At 42.5% G+C, this 25,409-nt stretch overlaps 1 protein-coding gene across 2 annotated transcripts in view; it reads left to right on the plus strand.

Moving 5' to 3' along the window:
• Positions 1 to 20,805: 20,805 nt before the first annotated feature.
• The window catches only part of PDK3 (pyruvate dehydrogenase kinase 3), a 54,379-nt gene continuing 49,775 nt past the window's right edge, over positions 20,806 to 25,409 (plus strand). Inside the window, exon 1 of one of the 2 annotated variants that reach the window (XM_042868495.1) lies at positions 20,806 to 20,985. In XM_042868495.1, the coding sequence (XP_042724429.1) occupies positions 20,880 to 20,985 (106 nt within the window). In that variant the 5' untranslated portion in view covers positions 20,806 to 20,879. Of the gene's footprint in view, positions 20,986 to 21,338; positions 21,363 to 25,409 lie in introns of those variants that run through there. The other variant, XM_042868496.1, reaches the window with a different exon arrangement.

The raw sequence follows: 25,409 nt of genomic DNA on the forward strand, positions 1-25,409 counted from the left end.
AATGCAATAGAATATGTGGTTTTATTGTTACAAATCCTTTCATCTTTTTGAGCTTGTAAATTAAGAATTTCTTCCCCACCTCAGAGTCAGACTAATAGCCCATGCAATGTAGAGGTCCATGTCTGACAGGGCAGGCATCTAAGAACCAGTGTGCAGGGCAGCAGGTGGCCTGCACTGTGGTACATTCATTCAGACGTTCTTGAAATGAGAACACTGCAAGTCACAGCCTCCAGGTTGGACCTCAGGCAGTCTGAGTGAGGAAAAAAAACACAGAGAGCAGGAAATCTGATGAATTTGCCCTAGGAGGTAAGAGAAGGGAATTTTGCATCAGCTTAGGATCAGGCTCTAGGAAATACCTTTTCTCTTTATCTCTGTGTATTCAGAAATCACAATTAAGATCGAAAATAAATCTACAAATATCTGAGTTAAATGATTAGATAAGTTAGATGCTGTTTAGATGCTTCTACCCCAACAATTCTATACAATTCTATATTGTGCTTCAAACAAGAAAGAAAACAATGCTGCAGAAAGTAATCTGAAAAAGAGGAGGAAACTTTGAAGAAGTTAAGAATTTTTTGTTTGTTTGTTTTAAATGGGGAGAAATCAGACGTAAAATCCTGACAATACTTTGGACATTCTTGGTCATTTCTATGAGAGAGAAAAATTGTCTAATGGCAGTTTTCCTTCGCATCTACAAAGGGACCTGACTGCACAGTGCCTGTTGTACAGTCAGGTGTATGAACAAAACTAATGAGAGGATAAAATTACTTTAGTTTAATGTGATTGACTAGCCAAAAAAGTGTCAGTTTTCCCCTATAGACAGTCAGGCACAACTGAAGGCCTGGCCAGCAATAACTCTTGTCCTTTGCCAGGGGCAGGGAGCCCAGGAGCAGGTTCTACCTATATATTGTGTATATGGACCCAGAAGTTGTAAGTTCTATTTTTTTAAGTAATGAAATCTCTCTTGCATGGCACATAGCAAAAGGCATCTAAATCGGCAGACCCAGAGAGGAAGGATTAGAGAATACAGCAGGTCTATACTGCATGGGCTGTATCATTCTTTGAGCACCGTGGCTCCAAGAGCTAGAAGAAGAGCAGAAAACAGCACAGAGACAACAACTGACTTCACATCCATCTTTTATTGCGATTTACTGCAAAAAGTGAGTTTCTGTACTTTCTTGTAGACTTGCAATACACAGCCAGCAAAGGGTATGAGCTAATTGTTCAATTCCGTTCAACAAGTTCCTCATTAGGGGCAAATTACTTGAGTTTGAAATCTGCTAATTTTCCAATCAGGATGAGTGTTTGCACTTGTGATTTGGAAATAATTAACACATGGTATAACATCAAAAGCAATGTAAAGGCTAATGGCAGAAGGACTTATTTCCTTGGTATGAGAATGGTGTGTTTGGTTTCCTCAGAGGCCTATTGCTTCCCCTTTGGTGAAGGTATCTGCTGTGTAACATGTTCTACTAATTAGTTACTTTGACTCTATAGGGAGCTGTTTGTTTGTGTTTTTTTTTTAACGTTAATTTTGAAAAATCAAACCATTATTTTTTCAGGGCCAGGGGTATTTTTTTATTATTCTGAAAGAAGCTATTTCTCTTGCTGTCAAGTCAATACAGACTTTTCCAGAGTTACTAGCTTCTGTTACCAATAAAAGGAGATCAAGCTGTGGCTTTAGTCTGAGTTCTGCGAACTTAAGAACACAGATTTCCTGGAGAACAATGTTCTTTTCCTTAAAAGCATTCCTGGAACGAAGATGCACTGTGGTATTTAGAAAGAAAGGATGTTCACGTTGGGACCATTAACTGTGAGGGCAGATCTGTAGGTGGAAGAAATAAATGTTGTAAAACATACACTGTGTTTCTACCTTAAAATATCATTCCAGATCATCGTCACTAACGCATTATCAGATAATATGAGCGTAACCAGGTATTAGAATCTCAGAGTATCCTGAGTTGGAAGGGACCCACAAGGATCATGGAGTCCAACCCCTGGCTCCACGCAGCACCACCCAAAACCAAACCCATGTCTGAGAGCGCTGTCCAGACGCTCCTTGAACTCCAGCACTTGGGGCTGTGTCCACAGCCCTGGGCAGCCTGTTCCATGCCCACCACCCTCTGGTGCAGACCCTTTCCCTAAGCCCCAGCTGTCCTCCCCTGACACAGCTCCATGTCATCCTTGGGTTCTATTTTTGGTCATTAGAGAGATATTGCTTACGGCAAATGTTCCTGCCCCTATAGCTCAGTGCATGGCACTAACAAAACTCTCCACATTTCTCCACAGTGCCTACAAGGAAGAGGAGTGTTTTGCTCCCCATGGCCAGGCCAGACCCGCTCAGCCTCACTGGATGGCCTTGCTGGCGCAAATATAGTGCAGCCTGGTGACAATCAGGGTGTGACCTGGCCACTGCAAACAGGGAAAGGAGCCCACACCCCATGAGCAGGCAGTGTGCTGCAGGGCACCGGCGTTATCCAGACTAACCTGCAAGTACGCTGGTTCTGGGCACAGTTGCAGTGACCAGAGTACAGCAAGTAAGCTCTGCCTGCTCACTGCTAGTGTGCAGTGCTTCTTGTTGTCTTCCTACCCCTAAAACCTCTCACAGAAAAGAAACTTTTCTGTAGGGTAGGTTGTCTTTAAGTGTCATCTGATCTGCCAAGGCTTTATGGTACCTGCCAGAGGCACTCAAGCAGAAGGCCTGCCTGCAAAGCCTGAGGAGGAAAGGGGCTTCTCTTTCTGGCTTGTCTTCTCTCATGCTCACAGACATTGATATGGTTGTGCTTGAGGTGTACATGACTCATCAAAGGGAATTCTGTCCTTGGATCAATCCTTGACTTAGGTAATCTGTTTTGAACACTTCCACTATGTTAATTGTTTGGGGCTTTTTCTTAGCGAGTTTGTGGATGGCTTGGATTTCTTCCTTCACAGAACCAGCGTTTTTGCTATGTGTTGCATGCCTGCCAGGCAACATTCGCACTGATGGAAGTGCTCCTCGCAGGTGGTACGTATTTGCATTTTTATTCAAGATGACAATTACTCCCTTTCTCAGTTTTGCTTTTTATAGTTCTTTGCTTATGTATTATCATCTCTTCTGTGATTCTGGGCTGTAATTCTCATTTCCATCTTTTTTTTTTTTTCCCTGTTGCTATTCACCTTCCTACTTCTGTTAATGACATCAGCTGTTGCTATTTCTGTGCTTCAGTAGAAATTGCTCACATCTGAATTGGTTGTTTTGGTTAGAGGCGATATTTTGTATGTCAGATCCCCAGAGCTGTGAGAGCATCTTCCCCTCCCTCCCTCTTAAGGAACATCCCCCCGCTGCTCATATGCAATGTGAAAAAGAGCCTGAGCAGGCAAGCCTCAGAGGCTAATGCATTATGATTCATGGGTTTGACAGGAGACGTTCCTTCATTTTTCAGAACCTATTTATTTTCCCTACGTGTACTATCTCTTATTTCCAAAAAGGATCACATTTCAAGCTCTGGTCAAGTAACCCTTATTTCATGGGAAAAACACTGACCATTTCGCTCTTGTTCTTAATGAGCAGATGCTGAGTTACAAATGACACACTTGGTAGCTGGGGAAGGAGGAACAAAGCTGCCATGTCATCTGTCTGCTTGCGGATGATGCTAAGGAGGTAAAGCTCACTCAGCTCCTTCTCCTTTTTCCTTCCTCCCTTACCTGGAGGATACGGGCTGCTTTCTAGAGGTAACCTCTTCTTTCATGCTCTCCCTCCCTTTGGAATTCTCTTCTTTGGGGGAATTCTCTTCTTTAATGACTTGAATGTCAAAATAGCCAGGATATCACCAACATATGCACAACAGGACTGTAACTCTTTGCCCTTTAGCCTGGTCCTTCCTCTTTCCTAGCTGAGAATTCTGCCTTCACCAGAGCCTTCTTAAGGGAGTGGCTCCTCTGGCATCCCTGGAGTCCAGCAGCTGTGCATTCACAGCAAACAGGCTCCAACCTAAAAACTGGCTGGTGAAGAGGTTCTTGAGCACAGTTGTTCTAGGGAATCTGCTTTAGCAGGGGTTTGGATTAGATCACCTCCAGACGTTCCTTCTAACAACCTGAAGTTCTGTGAAAATCTGTTGGTGAGCTGTTGCTTTAGCTGATGCTTTGCTGTCTGCTAGTTGCACACAAAGCTGGTATCAGTGCTGTAAGAAGAAAAACCCACATATACTAGGCAGAGAATGCCAAAGGATGGATTTGGGTGAGTTAGTTTTGTACAAGTCACCATGAAAACAATTTGACTATAATTTTCACAACATTTCACCCGGTTGCCACCTGGGCCATGGCAACAATCCCTATCTGTTGCATGGATCATCCTGGTGTGAGGTGCTGACCCTGTACACTGCGGCTTATGTGAGCTGGTACAACCCTTCAGCTCCAAGGAACAAGGAGTAGCTGGGCAGCATGAGGAGCTGGCATCAAGTGAGTGCTGCTGCCATGCTGTGCCTTCAGCTTTGACTTCTATGGTAGAACCGCAGAATCATTTAGATTGGAAAAGACTACCAAGATCATGTAGTCCAACCACTAACTCATCACACCATTCCCACTAACCACATTCTTCATGCCACATCTCCATGGTTTTTGAACACCTCCAGGGACAGTGATTTTACTACCTCCCTGGGCAGCTTGTGCCACTGCCTCATCACTTTTTCTGAGAAAAAATGTTTTCTAATAGCCAACCTGAACCTCTCCTGGCACAGCTTGAGGCCATTCCCTCTCATCTTAAAACCACATTAGCAGATCACTACAAAAAAAACCTAATTCAATCTTTTTTCTTGTAATGATTTTAATAAGATTTTAAATTGCTTTTGTGGCTTGAAACAGAAGACAACACTAGTGTCATGCCTACACCTCTGTCAACATCCTTGGCCCGTCCCTCTCTTGAGAAAAATAATGCTGATAAATGGAGGGAAATTAAAAGGATTTAGTTTGGATTTATCTTCCTTAATTTTCTAATATTGAAACCACCCTTTGATTTGCGTTTTTCAGAAGACAACTGAAGTACTTTATTAAGTTTAATAGGATTTAGCTAAGATTACTGACCTTATCCCATCCTCGGGCTCACTTCCACTAAGTGTCTGAGCAAATTTCCAGGCACTGAGCAAATTCTTCCCTGTGAGCAGCTACAGCTGCCTGAGACAAGCCTTGCTGCTGATGCTTCCTTTCCATGCTGGTATGCAGTATCTGCTCTCACGTACTTCTATTACATTTTTTTCTTATTTTCTATCTATATTCTTCTGCCACTTGCAGCTGGGTACCAAATCTGAGAGACAATCAGCAACCTCCAGAGGCTGTGTCTCCATCACTTTCCTAGACAGCTTCTTCCAGTGCATTACCACTCTTTTCGGTGACTTGACCTGCCACCTTCCCCTCCTGCTCCTGTGTGTGTTCCTGTCCTGTGGGAAAGCTGTAGGCAGTCCTCATCCCTGAGCCTCTGAGGGATTTCTCTTTTCCAGCTCTTGGTAATAGGCAGTGTGCAGTGTGGTGTTTCCCTGCCTCTTGCACCTCTTTATAGCTGTCTTTTGTTACAGAATTTGTGTTCCTCACTCTTTTTTTCTTCTTCTGTAATTATTATTATTATTATTTTTAATCAGAGAACACTTCCAGTTTTCTAGGAAAGGTAAAGGTTACATTATGCCAGATGTGACATAAAACTTAACATTTTGAAAGCAATTCTCAGAAATGAATACTTTTTCCCATGACAAATGATCCCCCAAGATGCTTTCAGTGAGCAAAGTACCTCACTTCTTTCCCTGCAGGTAATGCCCATGCTATTCTCATCATGCCCGTTCCCACATCAAGGCAGTATGGTCAAGCCTCCAGTGTTCTGATATGTCAGCAAGATGTAAAATAAGTGAACTTGGTTACTACTGCAGCTGATACATTTAGCTTCCAGACCTGCACGTGCAGAGGTGCTAACAGCAGGGGAATGGCACCACAAACCATGCTGTGTGATGGGGCGGAGGGCCGCAGCTCTTGGGAGGTTCCAATGCTGGATGTCCTGCTATATGGATGCCTCTGTGCTGCAAAAATCACACTGGCATTTGAAGTTACTGCTGTTGTATCTTTGGCTCTCTCCATCTTGCCAACACGAGGCCCCTTATGGGACTTGAAGCTTTAATAGGCACACCCTTCCCGTGCCCTTCCCTCCATGAGCCTCTGGCTGGTTCCATACCTCAGGCTGCAGCCCAACCTCTGCCCCTGGTCTGTGGGAGCAGCCCAGAGCTATGCCAAAATGTCAGTAATGCAGACAGCAAGGCTTCAAAACAAAGCAGTGTGCTGTACAGATTTACTCCTGTTGTGCCACACTACTTGCCACATGTCTGTGGAGTCACTGTTCCTGCGACTTAGTATGAAATTTTCCCCAACCCTCTTTTTATTTTTCCAACAGCAGTCCTTAAATCTGTCCCTTTCTCCATACTGAATGTTGTCCCTTTAAATGAAAGCTTTTTGAGAACATTGTCAGCAATCAAGGAAAACGTGCATACGTGTATTGTTCCTTCTTCCCTTCTCTTTGCCCCCACAAGAAATGCCTGCTGTGCCTGGCACAGAGATTTGTCCCTCTGCAGTGCTGACGGACGCAGTACCGGCAGCAGGAGAAGTCCTTTCACAGCAAAATGACATAAGCCATTGCCCTGCCCCATGGTCTGTGGTGCCTGGGGGTCGGAACATTTTAAAGTCATGCTATAATTTGCTTTCTGAGAGGATTCGGTCACACAGAGTGGCTGTTTTAAGCCTTGCTGGTTTGCAGCTTATCGTTCATGTCCGGAATAGGGTGTATAAAAATCTGGGCTCATGTGCCCTCTAGCGAGAGCCGATTCCTTCCTAAACACATTAAAGAGCCACCGTCAGACATCGCTTAGCATCCTGGTTTGTTCTCCTTTAAAGACAGCTGGAGAGAGCAGTCAGATAGCACTTAATAGTGGAAAAAAAAATGCTTCAGCACTTCATAGTAACCCCTTCTGATAAATAGGGATCTTATGGTCATAGGGATGCATAGTCATCTTATGCAGCTCTGTTTTAGTTGCTGCTCGCTCTTGGCTTTAGACCTTGAAGTGTTACAGCGTGGTGAGAAAGAATGAAAGCAGGGCCAGGAGGAACAGGACTGGCACTCAGACCTGCAACCTCAGGGGTTCTCAAGGGGTCTTTTTTGTTTTTGTTTGCTCACCTTGCATTATATTGAAAGGCTGCAACATTTAAAAACATGGCAGCTATATATAGCATGTAAGTATGACCAGCAAACCACCCAGGGAGGTGTTGATGCTCACCGCCAGCAAGGCACCTCAAACATCTCTGTTGGGTTGCTGATCCAAAGAGGAAGTTTCTGCTTCTGGGCTCTTTGGGCTATGGTCCCTCTCTCCACTGATTGTTATCTGCTGATTCTCTGATTTTTTTTCCATGTGTGTTGTGTCTTTGCTCATTTTCTCTGGTATTTTTCCTTTTGAATCCCCAATCTGCTAGCTATTACTGCCACTACAATTTCACTTTTGCATACATACTTAATTTCACATTTGCACTCATTCTTGTAGCTGGACAACAGTTTATTTACCAAAACTCAGCCTATTTTGAACAGCACAAGGGCACAGAGAGCTGAATACCTGGGCTGCAGGTTGGTGTTTGAAAATGAGATGCCTGTTCCCATCAGAATAAAGCTAAAGACAGAGTGTTACTCTCTGCTGTAACCCCTAGGCCGATCATAGAATCATTAAGGTTGTAAAAGACCTCCAAGATCATCTAGTCCCATCAACCCACAGCTGCCATGCCCGGTAACCATGGCTCTCAGTGCCACATCTACACGTTTCTTGTGCACCTCCAGAACCTCCCTGGGCAGTCTGTTCCAATGCCTCACCATGCTTTCTGAGGAAAAATTTTTTCCTAATATCCAACTTGAACCTTCCCTGGTGAATCTTGATGCTATTTACCCCTCATCCTATCACTGTTACCTATGAGAGGAGGCTGACCCCCTCCTTGCTATAACCTCCTTTCAGGCAGTTGTATGGAGCGCTAAGACCTTCTGTGAGCCCCCTCTTCTCCAGACTAAACAACCTCAGTTCTCTTAGCTGCTCCTCATTAACATTCTTTGATTATGATTAGGGCAGGTTAAACTACCAGCTCTTCAGATGTTTTGGTAATACCATGGAGAAGTTCAGGCCGATCAGCTCATATCAACACCAGCAGCAGTTTCTGATCCAGCCATTCACTGCAACACATAAAGCCTTTAAGATAAAAATGGTGATACTGATTTCTGAACTAAAAAAAAAAGTATATTCTAGCGGTAGGAAATTTCTCCCAGTCGTCAGTAGGTTGTCCCAGTGGTGGCTGTAACAACTCTGGAGGGGCTGGGTGCACCACAACACTGTCAACAAGATGTGGTGGTTCTGAAGTAAGCTGTAGATTTCAAAAAGAAATGTTGTGGTGGATTCTTTTGGAGAGAACAAAGAGAGGATTAGAATCCACCTTTTGAAAGCTCAGATATATAGGACAAAGACCAAGGTTTTTGGATAGGAGAATAGAAAAGCCCCAGGCATCCGATAACTAAGGGAACCGCTTACTTATCGGAAGCCACACATACAGAGGATGAAGAATGTCATCTTGTTGGGCAGCTGGAAACTGCTCCTTTGATTTGCCAATTAATCAGAATGTACTGCAGAGAAATCAATAAGAAGATAATCTCATTTGCTACTTATTTCTGGCTCATATTTTCACAGGCTTCGAAATGTGCCTTTCATCAGTCATCCACTTTGGAGAGGAACTGTCTGATTTTCAGTGCTTCTGCTATTTTTTGCCTGCAAAATATTCGAAATAGTTTCTGCAGAAGCTATGGGTAGCAGCAGGGGACATTTACTGAAAGGAATTTGGAACAACGAATCGCCAGTGGTTAGAATAAAAACTGAAATGACATTCTGGATGTGGGAGGTAAATGAATATTGCATCTATGGTCCTTTGGCATTTTGCGTGTATGAGCTGTTCCTGAATAGCCGCATTTGGAAAGCCAGCTGTCTTCTGAAGCCTATGGAAAATGCAGATTCAAGCCCCTGATTCACACTAATGTAAACAGGTGAAGGAGAATGCCTTCAGTTTGTTGAAACCAGGGGTTTAGCTTGTGGTTGGGAAGTTTTGGGCTTCTTCCTCTTGAAAAGGCAGCTTTCAGAATAGAAATGGGGATATAAATCGCACTGATTTTTTTCTTTTCATCTCCCTAAATCATATTACTCGCAGCACATTAACAGTCTTTCAGCCTGTACACCATTGGGCTACAGGTTCTGTAATTTTAATTACTGGCAATAACCTACAAATCTAACAACCAGTGAAGCAGTCTGTTTTCTCTCTCTCTTCTGATCTGAGTGCCAGTTTTCAGGACTAACAATTAGAGAAATACTTAAAAAGTAGGAACTCGACTGAGAGACCAGCCCAGATTCCCTTCTTCCTCTCACCAAAGCTGTTTTTTTTAAGGACTGCATCCTCAGTCGTGCCAGAGCAGCTGGCATCTGAGGGGGATGATTCCTCCCTAACAAAGCAAGCTGGCAGCAGGACACTGCTGAGTAAGCTGGGTAGCAGCGACACAGGAGAATCAGTGCCTGATGAAGGCAGAAGACCTGTGGAGGTAGTTTCAGCAACGTTTCCAGCACAAGCAGCTATCCAGGTGTCTAAATGCATACAGAGCAAACTGCCCAGGCACGTACTGCAATGTGTCAGGCCACCTACAGCACAGACTGGGGCCTTCGTAGCTGACCTGAGGAAGGAACACTGCTGTGAATATGATTCTACAATGAAAATGTTTGCACTGTTCAAGTTCCTCTCTTTCACCTCCATTCTTCTGATTTAACCAGGGAAACCTGCCCCACCATTTAACACACCTGTTTGCATTTGTGCTATGATGTGTGTGTTTGCTTTCCTACATTGCATTATATTTGCCCTTGATTAATGATTAAAACAAAACCATCATGGGTGTTTTAATGCCTCCTTCAGCAGAAAGGAGAGCTTGCAGTAAGCTTGCCTTGCTGACATGACTCTGGTGTCACCAAGAGGGGGCTCAGGGGAGACCTTATCACTTTCTACAACTGCCTGAAAGGAAGCAGTAGTGAAGTGAGGATTGGCCTCTTCTCCCAGGCAACAGCAATAAGGATGAATGGCCTCAAGTTGTGCCAGGGAGGTTCAGGTTGGATATTAGGAAAATTTTCTTCTCAGAAAGTGTGGTGAAGCACTGGCATAGACTGCCCAGGGAGGTGGTGGAATCACAGAATCATGGAACTGTAGGGGTTGGAAGGGATCCAGAGATCATTGAGTCCAACCCCCAAATCACTGTCCCTGGAGCTGTTCAGGAACCGCTGAGATGTGGCATTGAGAAACATGGTTAATGAGCATAGTGATGGTGAACTGATGGTTGGACAGTTCATCTGATCTTAGCTGTCTTTTCCTACTCTAGTAATTTTCTTACTCTCTTTGCCTCTGCCAGCATGGGTGTGGGCTGCTTGGATGTCCAGACACAGCTCCAGGGCTGCTGTAGTATGCAAATCTAACCATGGTATTATGAAAACAAGATCTTTGATAGGAGCATGGAGATTTTTCAGCCATAGCTCTTTGACTTCTTGGGGCAATTATGGCAGACTCCAGTCTTAATGATGTAAAACTATTTTGAACTCTGTAGCAATGGGATGCTCCAGTTTCAATACCATACAGCAGTGTCCGAAATCCACTTTTTCTGCACTGCCTGTTGAAAAAGTAGCAGGAGGTTCAGGCAGACTGTGCTGTTTTAAAGGTTATAAAGCTCTTCTTTCTCCAGGCAATGCCAGTATTTGCCTTTCTGACTAAATGACTGAATTTTGATTCAATAGCTGCTTTGCTCCTAGTGGGAAATGTAATTCAAGCAATAAAACAAGTGTTTACAGTAATGAGATTATAAAAGTTGTTTGTTTTTGTTTATTTTTAATGGATGAGATGGGTACTTGTCTTGATTGCCCTACTGGGCAATGAAAATTCCCTAATCAGTTCAGAGAAAATCTTGACTGGTGCAGGTCTGCTTCTGTTACTTCTTTGTAATGAGATGTAACATCTCACTGAAGGATTTGTTATAAGACATTAGCCATCTTCTCAAGAGAAGGCAGTTTAGGTGGTAACTGACAGGACGGAATACACCATTTTTGAGTTCAATTGAGCTTTCTCATTTAGATGTCACATTCCTAAATCTGCTTTACATGTTATGAGATTTAAATGAGCTCCTGCAGATTGAGCTCTCTATGCTGGGGCACCCTGAGGTCAGGCTTGTGCCCACAGTAGGGCACAAAGGTATCCCCAGGAAAGGCAGGAGGAGAGGTGGGAAAGGTGCTTGTGGAAGTGCTCATGGCACCATGGGAGCAGTTGCAAGCCTAGACTAGGAGAATCAAAATTGGAAGGAATTGCAAAGTCCAGCCTTTTGTGAACAGTACTCCATGACAACTCATTACTGGCTTATCTAGAGCTGCTATTAATCAGTGAGTGCCCTTTGGTTCCAAAGCCTGAACGTTCATTAGCAATCCAGCTGGGCAACTTGCAGCTTGCGCCAGGATGGAGATTGTTTCTCAGAGCTTTTTCAGCTCCTGACCTTCCTTGAAATTGTTTGCAGGAGATGTCCCAAGCCATTTATCTATATCATGAGTACTGTTCTTAAGGAGCTCCTTTTGATCTGCTCAGTGTGCCAAGGCAGAATACTGTGCTGTACTAAGCTGAATGTCTTTTAATGTACTCTTCTCCCACGTCCTGCAAGCCTTATGCTAATGTGCCTCACATTCATTTTGTTTTTCTTTTTTAATGGAACTAGATCAAATAAAAAATCAATAAGTTGAAAGCAATACATATTCATATTCCTTGGTGGTAGAACGGGTTGGGACAATAAATAAATACACAAACATTTTGTAAGTTTTTCTGTATGTTAATGCTGAGTACCAATAAACACGAAAATAAATTTCAGTGTTCTTGTTTCATAATGATAGAATTGAAGGATGGTTGATGTTGGCAGGTGTATGGGAACTGCTGAGTCACGGCCTGAACCTCTGATTGATCACCTGAGGCGAGCCATGAGTCAGCCAGAGGAGCACAGCTGAAGGCAATTCACCTGTGCTGCCGGAAGGGGTGGAGCCAGGCTGCACCCCTCCTGGACCTATTTAAGAGCTGGCTACCAGAGGGGAAGGATCTCTTCTGGAGATCCTCCTCTTTTGGTATCTTCTGGTGAGCTCAACCGAAGGGTAAGCTCTTCCACTTATTCTCTTTTTGTGATCGTTGTCTGCTTTGCCTTACTCTCTTGACTATATTGCAATTATAACATCTTGATATCTATTAATTATACACAATTATATTGTGATTATAACATCTTGGTTATACAGCAGGGCTCTCTGCATCCACCTGAACCAAGCCCTGCCCCAGCGGGGACACCCAGAGCAGGGTGCCCAGGCCCACATCCAGGCAACTTCTGCAGATGTCCAAGGAAAACACTGCACAGCCTCTGAGTGGCCTGTGCCAGCGTTCCGTCACCTGCACAACACAGAAGTGCTGCCTGGTGTTCAGAGAGAACCTCTTCTACTCCAGTTTGCACCCATTCTCTTGGTTCTTTCTCTGAAAAGAGTCTGGCTCCACCTTCATTGCATCCTCCCTTCAGGAATTTTTAGACATTGTTGACATCATGCCTGAGCCTCCTCTTCTCCAGGCTGAGCAGTCCCAGCTCTCTTAGCCTCTCCTCATTACAAGGGTCTCATCTTGGCTGCAGAACGTCTGTTGAACAGAACTGAAAATGGCATCTGAAGGCAAGCATTTGGCAATTCTAATAATAGAAAGTCATTTTGATTTTCAGCGTGCTCAAAAATTCAGCAGAAAAACACTAAAACTACATGGATGTCAAAATGTTAATCATTTGAGTATAAGAACTTCATACTTTGTGTTTGATTGCTTAATGAAGTGTAAAGAGGACCTTGGCCCACCGGTGTTTCTGTTCTTATCCATACCCATATCTAATCTCTCAAAGCTAATCCATCTCACTACAAGTGTGGAGAACTGTGCTTACTTAGGTGAAATGTGGAGAAAGTAAGACTTCTATTTAGCAAGATCTCAGCACAGGATCCATTTCTCACCTAAATAGTGACATTTTATCACTCCTGTTATCTCAAAACAAACATCTACCAGGAATACTGAAATGAAAGTTTTCCCCCTACCCACAAAACTCTTGGGCTATGCTTTCCTGCTAAGAGTTTGCAAAATGCTTAGTAGGTAGAATGGTTTATGTATATGGGGGGGGGGGGGTATAAATTTGTTTGTTTAACAAGGTTTCTTGTGTTAGTGAGGAGATGTAATCTTCCTTTAACGGTTATTTTATTTCTCCTTGCAGAATTTCATCTGTTGGAAGTTATGTTCAGGGCCGACTTCTTAACTCACTGTAAGTAGACACAATCATTTGGTTTGCCTATTTTCTCACTTAGGCTAGTCTACATGCTACTGTTTGGAAAACACTCCAGAAAGTCAAGCAAAATATATCTTGATGCTTACTCTATGGTGAAGAACTCCAGGATCTGGCAAAAAGCAGTATCAACAGAAGGTGCGAAAGTACCTTTGAAGTTCACAATATTACAGAAAGTTTAAAGATCATGTTTTACTTGTGGTATGTAAGCCAGTTCAGTTTCTTTACTGCTCGCTTGCGAACATGTAATAAATAAACAGAATAAATGTATGAAAAATGGAACAATAAAAGCTTATTGGTTAAGTAAATGCAGAAAAGTGTTTTTTACAGAGGAACGGAAGAAACTACAATCATTAATTTAAGCTTTTCATAGGCTTGGGTTAAGATAAAAAAAAAAAAGTAACCAATTTATGTGTAAATACATAGAGTAAAAAAGCCTGATGAACACTAGGAATCAATGGCTAGTAGAACATGGCAGGTCAGACAGACCTGATAACTAAAACTGCTGTAATTGCATGTTCATTATATAAGACCTTCTGGTGGAAGTAATGCCTATTGATTTCAGATAAAGCACTTCATATGCTACTGAATTATAAAACTTTTAGCATTTGGTGCATGAAATTCAGGGAAATGTCATAATGGGATGAAAAGGAGACTAATCGATGTGGAGGAACAAAGTGTTGTATCACTGCATCCTCAATGGGCAGAGCTGCTGATGGAACAGAGACTCCTCTCACCCCACATTCAACTGCCAAGATCTGGGGGATGAAGCAAATAGAAAATGTATTTTCCCTTCCCATAGGCAACCCCCTTGCTTATTGCAAGGGGGTTGAAACTAGATGATCTTAAAGGTCCCTTTTAACCCAAACTATTCTATTTCTCTTTGTCTCTTTCTCTTTTTCCAAAAATGGCTGACAATTCATTACAAAGGCACTTAGAATTTTAGATTAATTTGTTTGTCTTGTGGCTCAGAGCTACTACTTCTGGGAAGTTAAGCTCAGGAACAGGAATTACACTGTAGAAGATTTTTAACATTCACAAAGTTCCACTATGACAAATGCTTATTCCCTGTGTATCTGGAACTAAACTTGTATACTATGTGGTTTAAAGAATCCCACGAAATAGGTGGATTCTCAAACAAGAATATTTTGATGTTTAATGTTTTGAAGTTTCTGTAAGAAAAACAGAGTTTTTCCTATCATCTACAGTTCTCACTTCATATTTTGCAGCAAAACCAGAAAGCCCCAGGTTCAGGACAGTCCATATGGCAGAGCTGTGGAGACTGGGGCGTGAAAAGCCTGGTAAACTTGCTTCTCCAGTCCTCCACAGGCCTACTTGACAGGGTATCAAGCAGTGGGTGTACAAGTATAGATGGGGACAACCTCTGATGAGATTATGGCAATTTTCAGGCAAAACTAATTTTCTTTTTGAAGAACTGAGTGTGTGGAAAACAAATGTTCAGTGTGAGATGAAAGTAAACTACTTTATTCTCTAGCTGAGAACATTCAGAGCCAAGGCAACTCAAATCTGCTTCCCTAAATTGCAGATATATTACATCTGAGGACACAAGAACTGCTGCTGCTGCTGCCGAACGTGGCAAATTTCATGTAGCAAGACCTAGCACTTTTTTAGCTGTTTCCTTGTATGGTCTCTAAAACCTTCAATTTCTGCAAATAGAAAGATGCTGAGATGACTTTCCCAGTGGTAAGCTATGCCAGGATATGATTACATCAACTCAGTATGAAAGAAATATTTGAACTTCCCCAAGGAGATTACCCAACAAGGTGGTGAGTGACTGCAAAGAAAGAAAAAAGAAACAAGGAGGAGAGTTTGTGTTAGAGACACTGTCTCCTTTCTAATGCCAAACTAGTGCTGTCATCTTCCTTGGAGGAGGCTGACAATTCCAATTTAATGGATCTAGGATATTAGTACAAAATACAGAGATGTATTTCTCGTGTTTGTCTAGTGACTCTTCCCTAGAGTTTGTGCAAGCTGTTTCTGGAAGAGAAGATTAAAACGCAAATCCTTGGAATAAGTGTACTGATTAGATTGAGTTGTCCATATGTTTTAAATGCAGAGTTGTGTTGGTTTTATACATTTATAGAAGTAACAGTAAGACACACATATGGGGAAGAGGTTGTATTGGTACAGTTCTCTACAACATGATCATAGCTCTAACGCACTTGTTTCAGGGGTCGTCCTTCGGCTACAAAATGCTTTGGCAGGAAGGATATTCCTCTTAGGCAGTTTTTAGGGTTAAAGCATTGTTTCTTTCTGACAAATGTGTGGTTAAAATGTGACTTTTCATCCTTCTGACTGTTCTCCCTGACGGGTTCAGAATGCTCTTCACATCATAGTGAACTGACAGCCACTTGGATAACTACAAATCCTGCTCCAGCCAGGTTCCCTGCTTTCCTTCCCCTAAAATGTACTGGAGAAAAGGGCAGTGTGAAACTCTAATGGGGGAAGGAAAAGAGAGAAACTCCCATGAAACTAAAGGAAAAAGTGTGACTAATGTTATAGTGTTAGGTTTGAGTCGCTAAACTCAAAGTGATCTCTCCTCACTGACAGAGAGAAGTAGGAAAAAACTCTTTTTCTCTGTATTTACTCTCAGTTATCTAGTGGCAACGGTTTCCTCTCCTGCATCTCCTCCTGAACAATTTCAAAAGGAAATCACTGATTTGTTTTCCCCAGAGATGAAATCTGTAAGAGCTGTTATGGAATAATGTAGCTTTGTCATTAATATTGAACAAACAGATGGTGTCGTCTGACAGAGCTCACATCACCACACAATGGCAGCCAGCCTTACGTACTCCAAATTACTGTGGAAGGCGAGGTAATTAAGAGAGACGTGGAGTTTGTACCCTAAAAAATCTTTGTACTTTCAAGCCCACTAATGATGAATGCTTTTGCAAGCCTTTTTGTTATCTAAGTATTCTTATCTACAAAGAAAGAGATGAATTTTCAAATCTCTTAGATTTGCTGAATATAATTTTGATAGTCCCTGTTGTTGCTTTTTGTAAGATTGCTGAGCTCTGCTGTTTAGCTAACTAGGATGTGGAATGATAAATGCAATGACAACCAGCATTTGCTGGCAGAAATAAAGCCTGGTAAAGAAGCTTGGTGAGAAACAGACAAGAATGCCTGAAAAGGTAGGCAGTGATAGTGATAGAATCTAATTCAATACATGTGACCCCAGATGTAACGACCACATTGACTTCAATCTCATGCATTGAGTGTTATCTATCTTCTGACCATTATGAGTAGCAGCCCATTGAAGCTTACCACCTGAGTGCATAAATACCACGAAGAGATAAAATATTACAAATGAAAACAAGTTTCTTTTCAAGTTTAGGAAAGTTTCATCAAAAGCTCTTATCCCCTTCTAACCCCATGTTTCCAACACAGCTGTACATGACCCACTGCTTTAATCGGCCCTTGCAAACACATAATGGCAAGCAGGAAAACACAGCATTGTTACTGTGAAAAATTAGTTCTGTGAGCAGAAGTAATTTGTATGAAACATCACACTACTGTACCAGTTTTTCCCGTGCTGTGTTGGTTGTTTTTTTTTTCTGTCATTTTGTAGAATGTGCTTTGGGACTGTAATTCTCTGTGTGAATTTCCCCAAAATAACTGTTATTTGTTACTGTTATTGATTGTGTTTCAATTGTATTATTCTCAGTGAGTGCTTCTGAGCTTTAGGATATAGGGGTACAATAACTTGAACATAGCTTCTTTTTTCGTTATTAAAAAATTGCTATGAATCCCATGAAGTCAATGTCTAGAAAACACTTACTAACCATGTTTTCTTAGTTTATGGTTTAACATTCCTCTTCTCCTCCTCTGACACCTATACAAAGAAGTTCATTATGCTGAATCCCCTGCAGCTAGCAAGTATTCTGCAGTGAAGAAAAACAAGCTTTGTTAAGGAGATTATGGCTCTGGTGTTTTAACAATCCAAAATGTTCACTGAGAATAAATCTTAATTGGATAAAACTTTACGTGCAAAATCTTTGCTCCCTGAAAATGGAAGCATATGTAACATAAAGGCTGTGAAAGAACAAGATCTGAAAATACAACACAAACGTGACTTCTGAATTGCCTAGATGAAATTTTGCAACAAATTTCTATCAGAACAGGAATGATTCCCGAACTGCTGACAAACACTAATAAATCTAGGGAGACATTTCATTTCTAGTAAGGATATTTTCTCACTACTAGTCATACAAAGGTTCATTCTCCATCCCCGTGACTGCACTGAACTCATGTATCAAGAATGTGTGGAGATTAAGCAGCAGAGGCTCCTCCATGCTCACTACTCTAGGGGAGCCATGGACTGGTTTGTAAAGGCACTCACTGGAGCCAGTGGATGGGGCAGGGAGAAGCAAAACAAAGAATCTCATGTTTTAGCAAGGGAGTATTTCTGGCCCCCTTTCCCTCCAGCACTAATACAGAAATGCTAGATGACTAGTGAAAACCAACCACTGAGAGTTTAAAGGAAGGGATCCTAGCAAAGCTGGCTCTGCTAAACGCCAATCTGAGCATTATGCTCAGGTTCCTCAGGAATTTTCTGAGCACAAGTTATGGCAAGGAATTGGTTTTTTACATAGAAAATATACCCATGTGTTTTGAGCTAGGAAATAGAAAATGAAGAGTCAGACAACTGACAAAAAACAACAACAACAAAAAAGGAAAATAGTGAAATGGTTAAAGAAAATTTTTAAGTTTGGTTTTTTTTTTTTTTTTTTTTGTTATTTCAAAGGTTAAAGATACTTTTGAAAATATTAGCTTGAAAATTATTTTGGGCTGATCATAGTTTACAGTAAGATCCTACCACTCTTTATGTTCACAGATATTTACTTCAGTGACCATTCAGGAAACAAAGCTCCAAGTAAGATGATTGCAGGAGTTTCTTTTGACCAACACATTATGAATGTTTTAATAAATAGCTATGGTCTCATCTAAACTCCTTACCTTATAGATGAGCTCTGGCTTCTTATTTCTGCTCAAAGCATATTTGCATCATTTCCATTACTTCCTTCATTTTCTAAATGTGAAAGCCAGTCATGCAAATTATTATGGTATCAATTCCATACGCCTTTTCCTCTGGTTACTCCACTTCATTCCACACAGGAGGATAGCTATTAAATCAAACTCTATTTACTATTCATTACCTTATATCATTATTTTCTAAATAATGTCATAGACTTCTGATTACTCCATTATGTACTGCAGAGGGATATCTCAATTTGAGCAGGATGCTGGTGATTCTAGGAGGCAAAACAACAAACCAGTTTCCAAATAAAATCTCTTTCCTTCCCTTTTAGTTCACTGTAGCGCCTTGCACAGTCATTGCACACTTCTTAGACATTTCATTACATGTGCAAAATTTCTTGAGGAGACAATATCAGGAGTTTATACTTCACATCTATTGATCTCGGTGATGTTTTCTTCTTAACAGTTTATGCCCAATTTCTCTTTGTTTGGGCAGATTAAGATCTAGATTTACATGTTTATTGGTGTCCCAACAAAGCAATGTTGTGACATCATTTATATTGGGAAAAAAAAAAGTTTGCATTTAAAAGATAACTCACTGAGTAACTCTTGTCTTAGATGTTTTCAAGGCAGAAGTGAAATAACACTAGTATTACTTAAAAATGTGAATGGTATATACAATCACGTGGCTTAAATTTTGATGGTGTATTATCCTTTGCAGCTGCTAATGTTCATGTTAATTTGGGGAAACATTCCTCTGTCTGTAATGCAAAATGACACTACTTGGTATCACATAATTCTCCAACTCATTTCATAAGGAAAGCTGTAGATAAATCAAAACCAAATCCTGAATAGTGTGCATCCAGCAAAAGTTAAAAAACAGTTTTTGTCATCTGCCAAAAAATGTTCCAGAATTGCAGAAGATATTTCATTTTGTTAGCCTTGGTTACACTACATGTTTCTTCAAGGCAGTCATTCCTCTAACCTGCAATTCAAGTGATTTTAAAACATTTTCCAACTATTAGAAAACGATTTGTACATTAGGTTAGGATTTCTCAGTCTCAAATTCTTTAAGGACAGTCACAATAGGAAGGCTGAAGAGAGACCTTCAGTAACTGAAGAATCCCTGTTTCTCTTGGGATTTAGTTATGAAATTAAAGTAATATTTTCTATATATTGAAGTTTGCATTAAGCTCATTTGAGAAAAAAATAAGGGAATTTGTGACTTGATATTTCATGAAATTGTCATAAACGTATCTAAAATAATGATAGCAATGTAGCATTTGTTGGTACAATGTAGTTCTCAAATTCCTTGGGTATACTTTTGGATTTAGCAATCAAAATTATTTTTATTCAGGCACATTTCTCAGCTAAGAGTTGACTTTCCAGGAATTACCAGAGAGCTGAAATTTGACAGAGACGGTGCGAGTTCTTTTTATGAGGAATATTGAGCTGTAAGGGATAACCACGTATAACCAAAGTAGGTCTGGTGGCGTGATGTAGTCTAGTCACAGAATAGTAGAATCCCAGAATCACGGAGGTCGGAAAGACCTCTAAGACCACCTGGTCCAACTATGAGCCGTCACACCGTGCCCACGGACCGCATCCCTCAGAGCCACACATGCATCACCTCCATGGACAGTGACTGCACCACCTCCCTGGGCAGCCGTGCCTCTGCCTCACCACACTCGCCAAGAAGAAATTGCTCCTAATATCCAACCTATTCAAGTCTCCTACTTTCAATTCTGTCTCTCAAACTTCTTAAAACTTGCTCTATTGCACAAAATGGAAAATGTCTTTCTTTTGCCATTTCTGGCTGCAGATCCCATTGAATACTACTGCCGAGGCTAAATTTGAAGCTGAAGCTAACCATACATGTAACGTTTCAGACTGATCAAAAGAAGTTGAACTGCAGGAAATAAATCCCAAATGCCACCCAGACACTGGTAATTCAATTTTGCAGAGGGCAGGCAAGCTGCCCTGAGAAGGACTGAGGGAACACAGCACGATAAGCACGAGGCTTTGTTCGTTATTTTTAGAACAGTGTATCTCGAGTTGGAAAAGAGCCACAGCGACCACAGCACCCAACTCCGGGTTCCACGGCAGACCACCCACAGGTTCCGCCCTCCCTTAGCACGTCCGCACAGCAGCCCACGCTTCGCCGCTCTGCGCATGCGCGCCACGCGCCCCGAACGTTGGGGGTCGGGGCTATACGCGTGCGCGGCTTTGCGGGGCGGGGCTGGCGCCTGGGCGCTTGCGCAGTAGGGCGGGGCGGAGGGGGCGGAGGGCTTCCTCCGCTTGCCCCTCCCGCCGGGCCGAGCCTGGCCGGGCAGGGCAGGGCTGCAGAACGCTACGGGCTCCGCCGGGCCGTTCGCTCCTTGGCATGAGCGCGGGTGGCTGCGCCGCCGCTGCCGCCGCCTCCTCAGCGCGTTAGCGTTGCGCCATGAGGCTGTGCGGGGCGCTGCTGAAGAGCCCCATCCCCAAGCAGATCGAGTACTACTCGCGCTTCTCCCCCTCGCCGCTCTCCATCAAGCAGTTCCTCGACTTCGGTGAGCGGTTCGGCGGGCCCGGGGCGGGCGGGGCGAGCGGGCCGGTGTCCTCTGAGGGTCCGCCCGCCTAGATCGGGGCACGCCCGGAGCGAGGCCCGGGCCCCGCGTCCCGCGGAGGCCTCGGGGTGCTCCGTCACGGCGCGGGGCGGGAGGCACTGCGGGGCTCAGCCGCGGAGCGGGGGGAAACGGGGAGGCGTCGGGGGGAGCGCTTCTCACATGGGACGGGGATCCGGCGCTGAGCTTGGATATCGGAGTTGTGTTCCCCCTGTGCGGTGATTGGCTTAGCCACAGCTGAAGCACGAGCGTTGACAGCCGTCGTGCTTCAGGAGACCTGCTGGTGGGAAGTTCGTGCTTTAGGAAGCGCCGCTGATGAACAGGTAGCGTTGCTCTGTTGAGTGGAGAGCCGGGTGTGCCTTGTGTTGTTGGAGGGCTGGTTCTGATCTAGGTAACAATGCGCTTCTTCTATCTGGGTCAGAGGTTATTGGCTCCCTCTTCTGACACGAGCGCTGTTTACATTTTATTGTACTATAAATGCTGCAGCTGAAGTAAATAGAAAGGTCATGCGTAACACCACGAGGCTTAATATAGTTCTCCTTCATTCCAGTGTTATATTAAAGATACAAGGAGACAGGAAGGAGGTGTTAAGCCTAAAAGCAATTAAAAGTGGAAACAGTGGCACATTCATGGCAGTGGCGTTAGTGAAAAAAGGGCTGTAACTACAAAGAGCCAGCAGTGGGGGTGTTCTTGCTGCCATATCTTTGTACACAGGGTGTTCTGCCATTAAAACAAGGCCCAACACCCCACCTTGTCCATCTTATCATTAAGATGATAATCTGACTATAGAACCTCTGCTTTCCTCCTCACGAGTCTGACTTTGCATCCCCACTTGTGCCTTTGCTGCTGTGCTTGCTGTGCCTAGCATTTGTGCTCCTCACAGCGTCTTTCTGCACTGGCACAAACAAAGCCCTGAAACTTAAGAGTATTGCTATTTTAGACCTGACATAAATAATTTATTTCACCACGATGTGACCGAATGTTCAATTTGTAGATTATTGCTGAGGAAGCGTTAACGTTTGTGAGGCGTTTGAGTTGTGATTAGAGGGCTGTAGAGGTGTCAGTTTTTATCCTAATGACTTGTGTGTTCTGGGAAAACTTCACTTCGTGGTGAGCATTTCCACCATTTGAAGTTGTCTCTGCAGGACTGTTGGACACCACTTGTGTGGCAGCCTTTTCACAATGCTGATTTATTTTTTTTTTTAACCATGTAGTTTCTGTGTCACTTCGAGGTTTGAAAAATGTCTCTGGATTCTCTAGGTGGAGGTAGTCCTGTTTCTTCATTCTAAGTCTGATTTCTGTTAGCTGAAGTGCAGAAAACAGGAGGGACCAGTGAGAGCCTGGCCAGTGCTGTTCCCTGGATGAGGTCCTAGCTGCCATCCCTGGACGTGCCTGTGGAACACTGTCTGTGATTACACTATGTTTTAGTGTAGTCATATATCACAAGTGACAGGAAGCTATATGATCTGTCATTTAAAACCTCTGAAGAAGAAGAAAAAATACAGCTATGGTTTAGGCTCCTGTAATCACCATGGGATGTTTTCATGAGTTCATAAGATTAGAAACTGATATTGTGTCTTGCTAAAACTGTCAGCTTGATCTTAATAAGCCTCACAGCCTGCTTACATCTCCATTAACTTTCTCTCTGGCACGTGTGTTTACTGAGGAAACCTGAGTAGGAAGATAAGAGCCGTCTAATCCAACAGGTCAAAAACAGTGCAGTTACTTAACCTGTCCAGCCCTGGGTGTAGATGGCTTTGGATAATTTTAGGTTCCAAGGGAGACCTCAGAGACTTTGAAGAGAAATTTCCAACAAATGCCCTGACGGCAAATGTAGGGACAGCAATTGTGACGTGCTAGGCATGGAAGGCTTGGTCACTTGGCACTCTGATATACAGCGCTGCGTCAGGAGATACAATCCTGCTGCCCGAATTATCTGAAAGAGTTCACTGACGGCACTGGACACAAGCGCTCAAGTGAGCAAATATGCCAGGCACGGTGAGATAGTAAACGTGCAGCTCGATTATGTTTACCTAGTCTGATTGCTTGATGGAAAGAAGAAATCTGGTTTTAGGTAGCTTCTATGAGCTGACTGATCTTGCATTTAGAAAAAACAATGTATATTTTTTTGCTAAGCTATGTAAATGTAGTGCTTGTGTTACAAAAACATGAACAGACTTAAAAACCTTTGAACAGGTTTTGAAGAAGAGTAAGCCCTGAGGAGACTTGTGAAGGGCAGTCTGGGATCTTGTTGTCTGATGTATGTTTCTTGTGAAAAGGAATTTGTACTTAGTGCACCACACATTTATTTTTGGAAGATTTTATTTTTAATTTCTGTCCATGCAAAACTGTAACGTGGTCTTTTTGCTCTTGATTATGTATTGATTGTGTTGGTTTGATTTTTCTCTTTGCAAAATTCCGGTGAGTAAGGGGAGAAAAGCGTTACGTTTCTTGATGACCAAAGAGTCTGTTCAAACACAGTTTATAGCAATGCTCATTAACGTTCAGTTTAACAGCTCTTTTCTTACTGGGTCAGACAAAGCATGGGTTGTATGGAATATAGATGTGTGTGTAACGGCAGTCTCTATTCCTTTCCAATGATAGAAATTCGTGATGCTATTTATTTTAAAAGTTGCTCAGGTAGCTTAATTAACTTGAACTTCTATGAAAGACAGTTTGACTACTTAATAGCTTGTTAATACTGAAGCCCTATGAAGCTAATCAGAAAACAATGCTTGAAGCAGTATCTCCACCCCCATATGTGATGCACTTTCTGTCAAGCTTGCAGCTATCTTCATAGCAGCCACAACTGTGTGAGGGGTTACAGTGTCATCACGGGCTTGGGACCTCTGTGTCACAATCGGAGAGCACAGACTGTCTGTGCTGCTTTTCTTTTTCTTTCCTGTGTTTGTTTTCTCTTTTGGAGACTCTTCTTGAATATTGTTCATTTAGTTTTGTTGTTGCAAATTGCATTTCCTGAGATTCTTGTGCAATTTGAATCCTTTGCAAAAGAATGACTTGCCATAAATGTGTTTATTATAAACAACTTTAGACCTTGATTAATGTTAGTGTGTCATTCTAGGTGTATAGAGACGCCTATCATTCGCATGTGACACTCCCCTCACTTCCCCTCAGACCCTGCCAAAAGAGAGGAAAAAAAACCCAACCCACAAAAAACCCAGCAGAACACGTGGATTTAGATGTGTGCTTTTAAGCTTGATAGTTACTCTGGATGTGATTTTGGTGGATTTCCAAGTGTGCACATTCTTAAATGGCCCTGTCTGCTGTAATTGCTAAAATAGCTTTTCTGAAATAAACTTTCAAACAGAAATGTATGTTAATAACATTCAAATAAATGGATCTTGGTATGCTTGTAGGGCAAAACTGGCAGGGGTGGGGAGGAATATCAGTATTGGAGTTATGTGTTTGATAGATCCTCCTAATTTAGGTTTGCCTCAGCTGGGCAAAGCGTGCCTTGAAGGACTATAGGTAATCTGAAATAGCCAGCAGTCCTCATCAGCTTCTTATGTGGATAACTGGTCAGTCAAGTATGTCTGGGAAAGAAGGTAAGTAACCAGCTGGCTGTGTCTGTTGGGGAAGGTAACGTTTCTATGTCTAGCAGTGTCCTAGCACTTTAAAAAAAAAAAAAAAGGGCACAGAAAGGCATGAGCTTACTCTGCCTGGCTGGTCAGGGCTGGCTTTAAGCCAAGAGCGTTACAGCCTGACTAGTACAGAGCTGTGCCTGAGCTCACACCTTCCATGCAGCTGCGCAGTTTGGGTCGTGTTGTTGACGGTAAACAGCTGATGGTAAAGATACTGATACAGATGCTTTGTGAAAAGAGTGATTGTACTGAAAAGGCTGCTTATAAAATAATTGAGCACAAATAAAGATACAGGTGATACCTTGTGCAGTTCTTTGATTATTCATGAAAGAGTCACTGTAAGTTTTTTAACTAGTATTTTGTGAATGTATGGTGTAATGCTCTGATTATTGCTGCTCTGGTAATGATGTACCTGAGATTTGTGAGGGGCTGAGGTTTGATGCATACTGTGTGCATGTGGAGCTTGTTTAATACCAAAGCTGTCTTGACCAGTTGAGCTTCTATCCTTTTTTTTTTCTTTTTTTTTTTTTCCTGCAAGTCTCAAACCAAATGTTTTGGATGACTTTTGTAGTTGAGGTTACACGTGTAGCTGTTTGTAAGTATGGGTAAAACTTAACAAAAGGGCACTCATTCCTTCTGACTTGTCAGATGTTAATCTTAAATACCATGTAGTTTCTAGCAACACTGGGCAAAAATGAAAAATATATACTTAAGGGAGAGGACAGTGAATCATGGGCTGAGTGAGTCCTTGTTATGGAACATGGCTTG

Source organism: Lagopus leucura, unplaced genomic scaffold, assembly GCF_019238085.1.
Source record: "Lagopus leucura isolate 7727_CA_CO unplaced genomic scaffold, USGS_WTPT01 Super-Scaffold_100001, whole genome shotgun sequence".
NCBI lineage: Eukaryota > Metazoa > Chordata > Aves > Galliformes > Phasianidae > Lagopus > Lagopus leucura.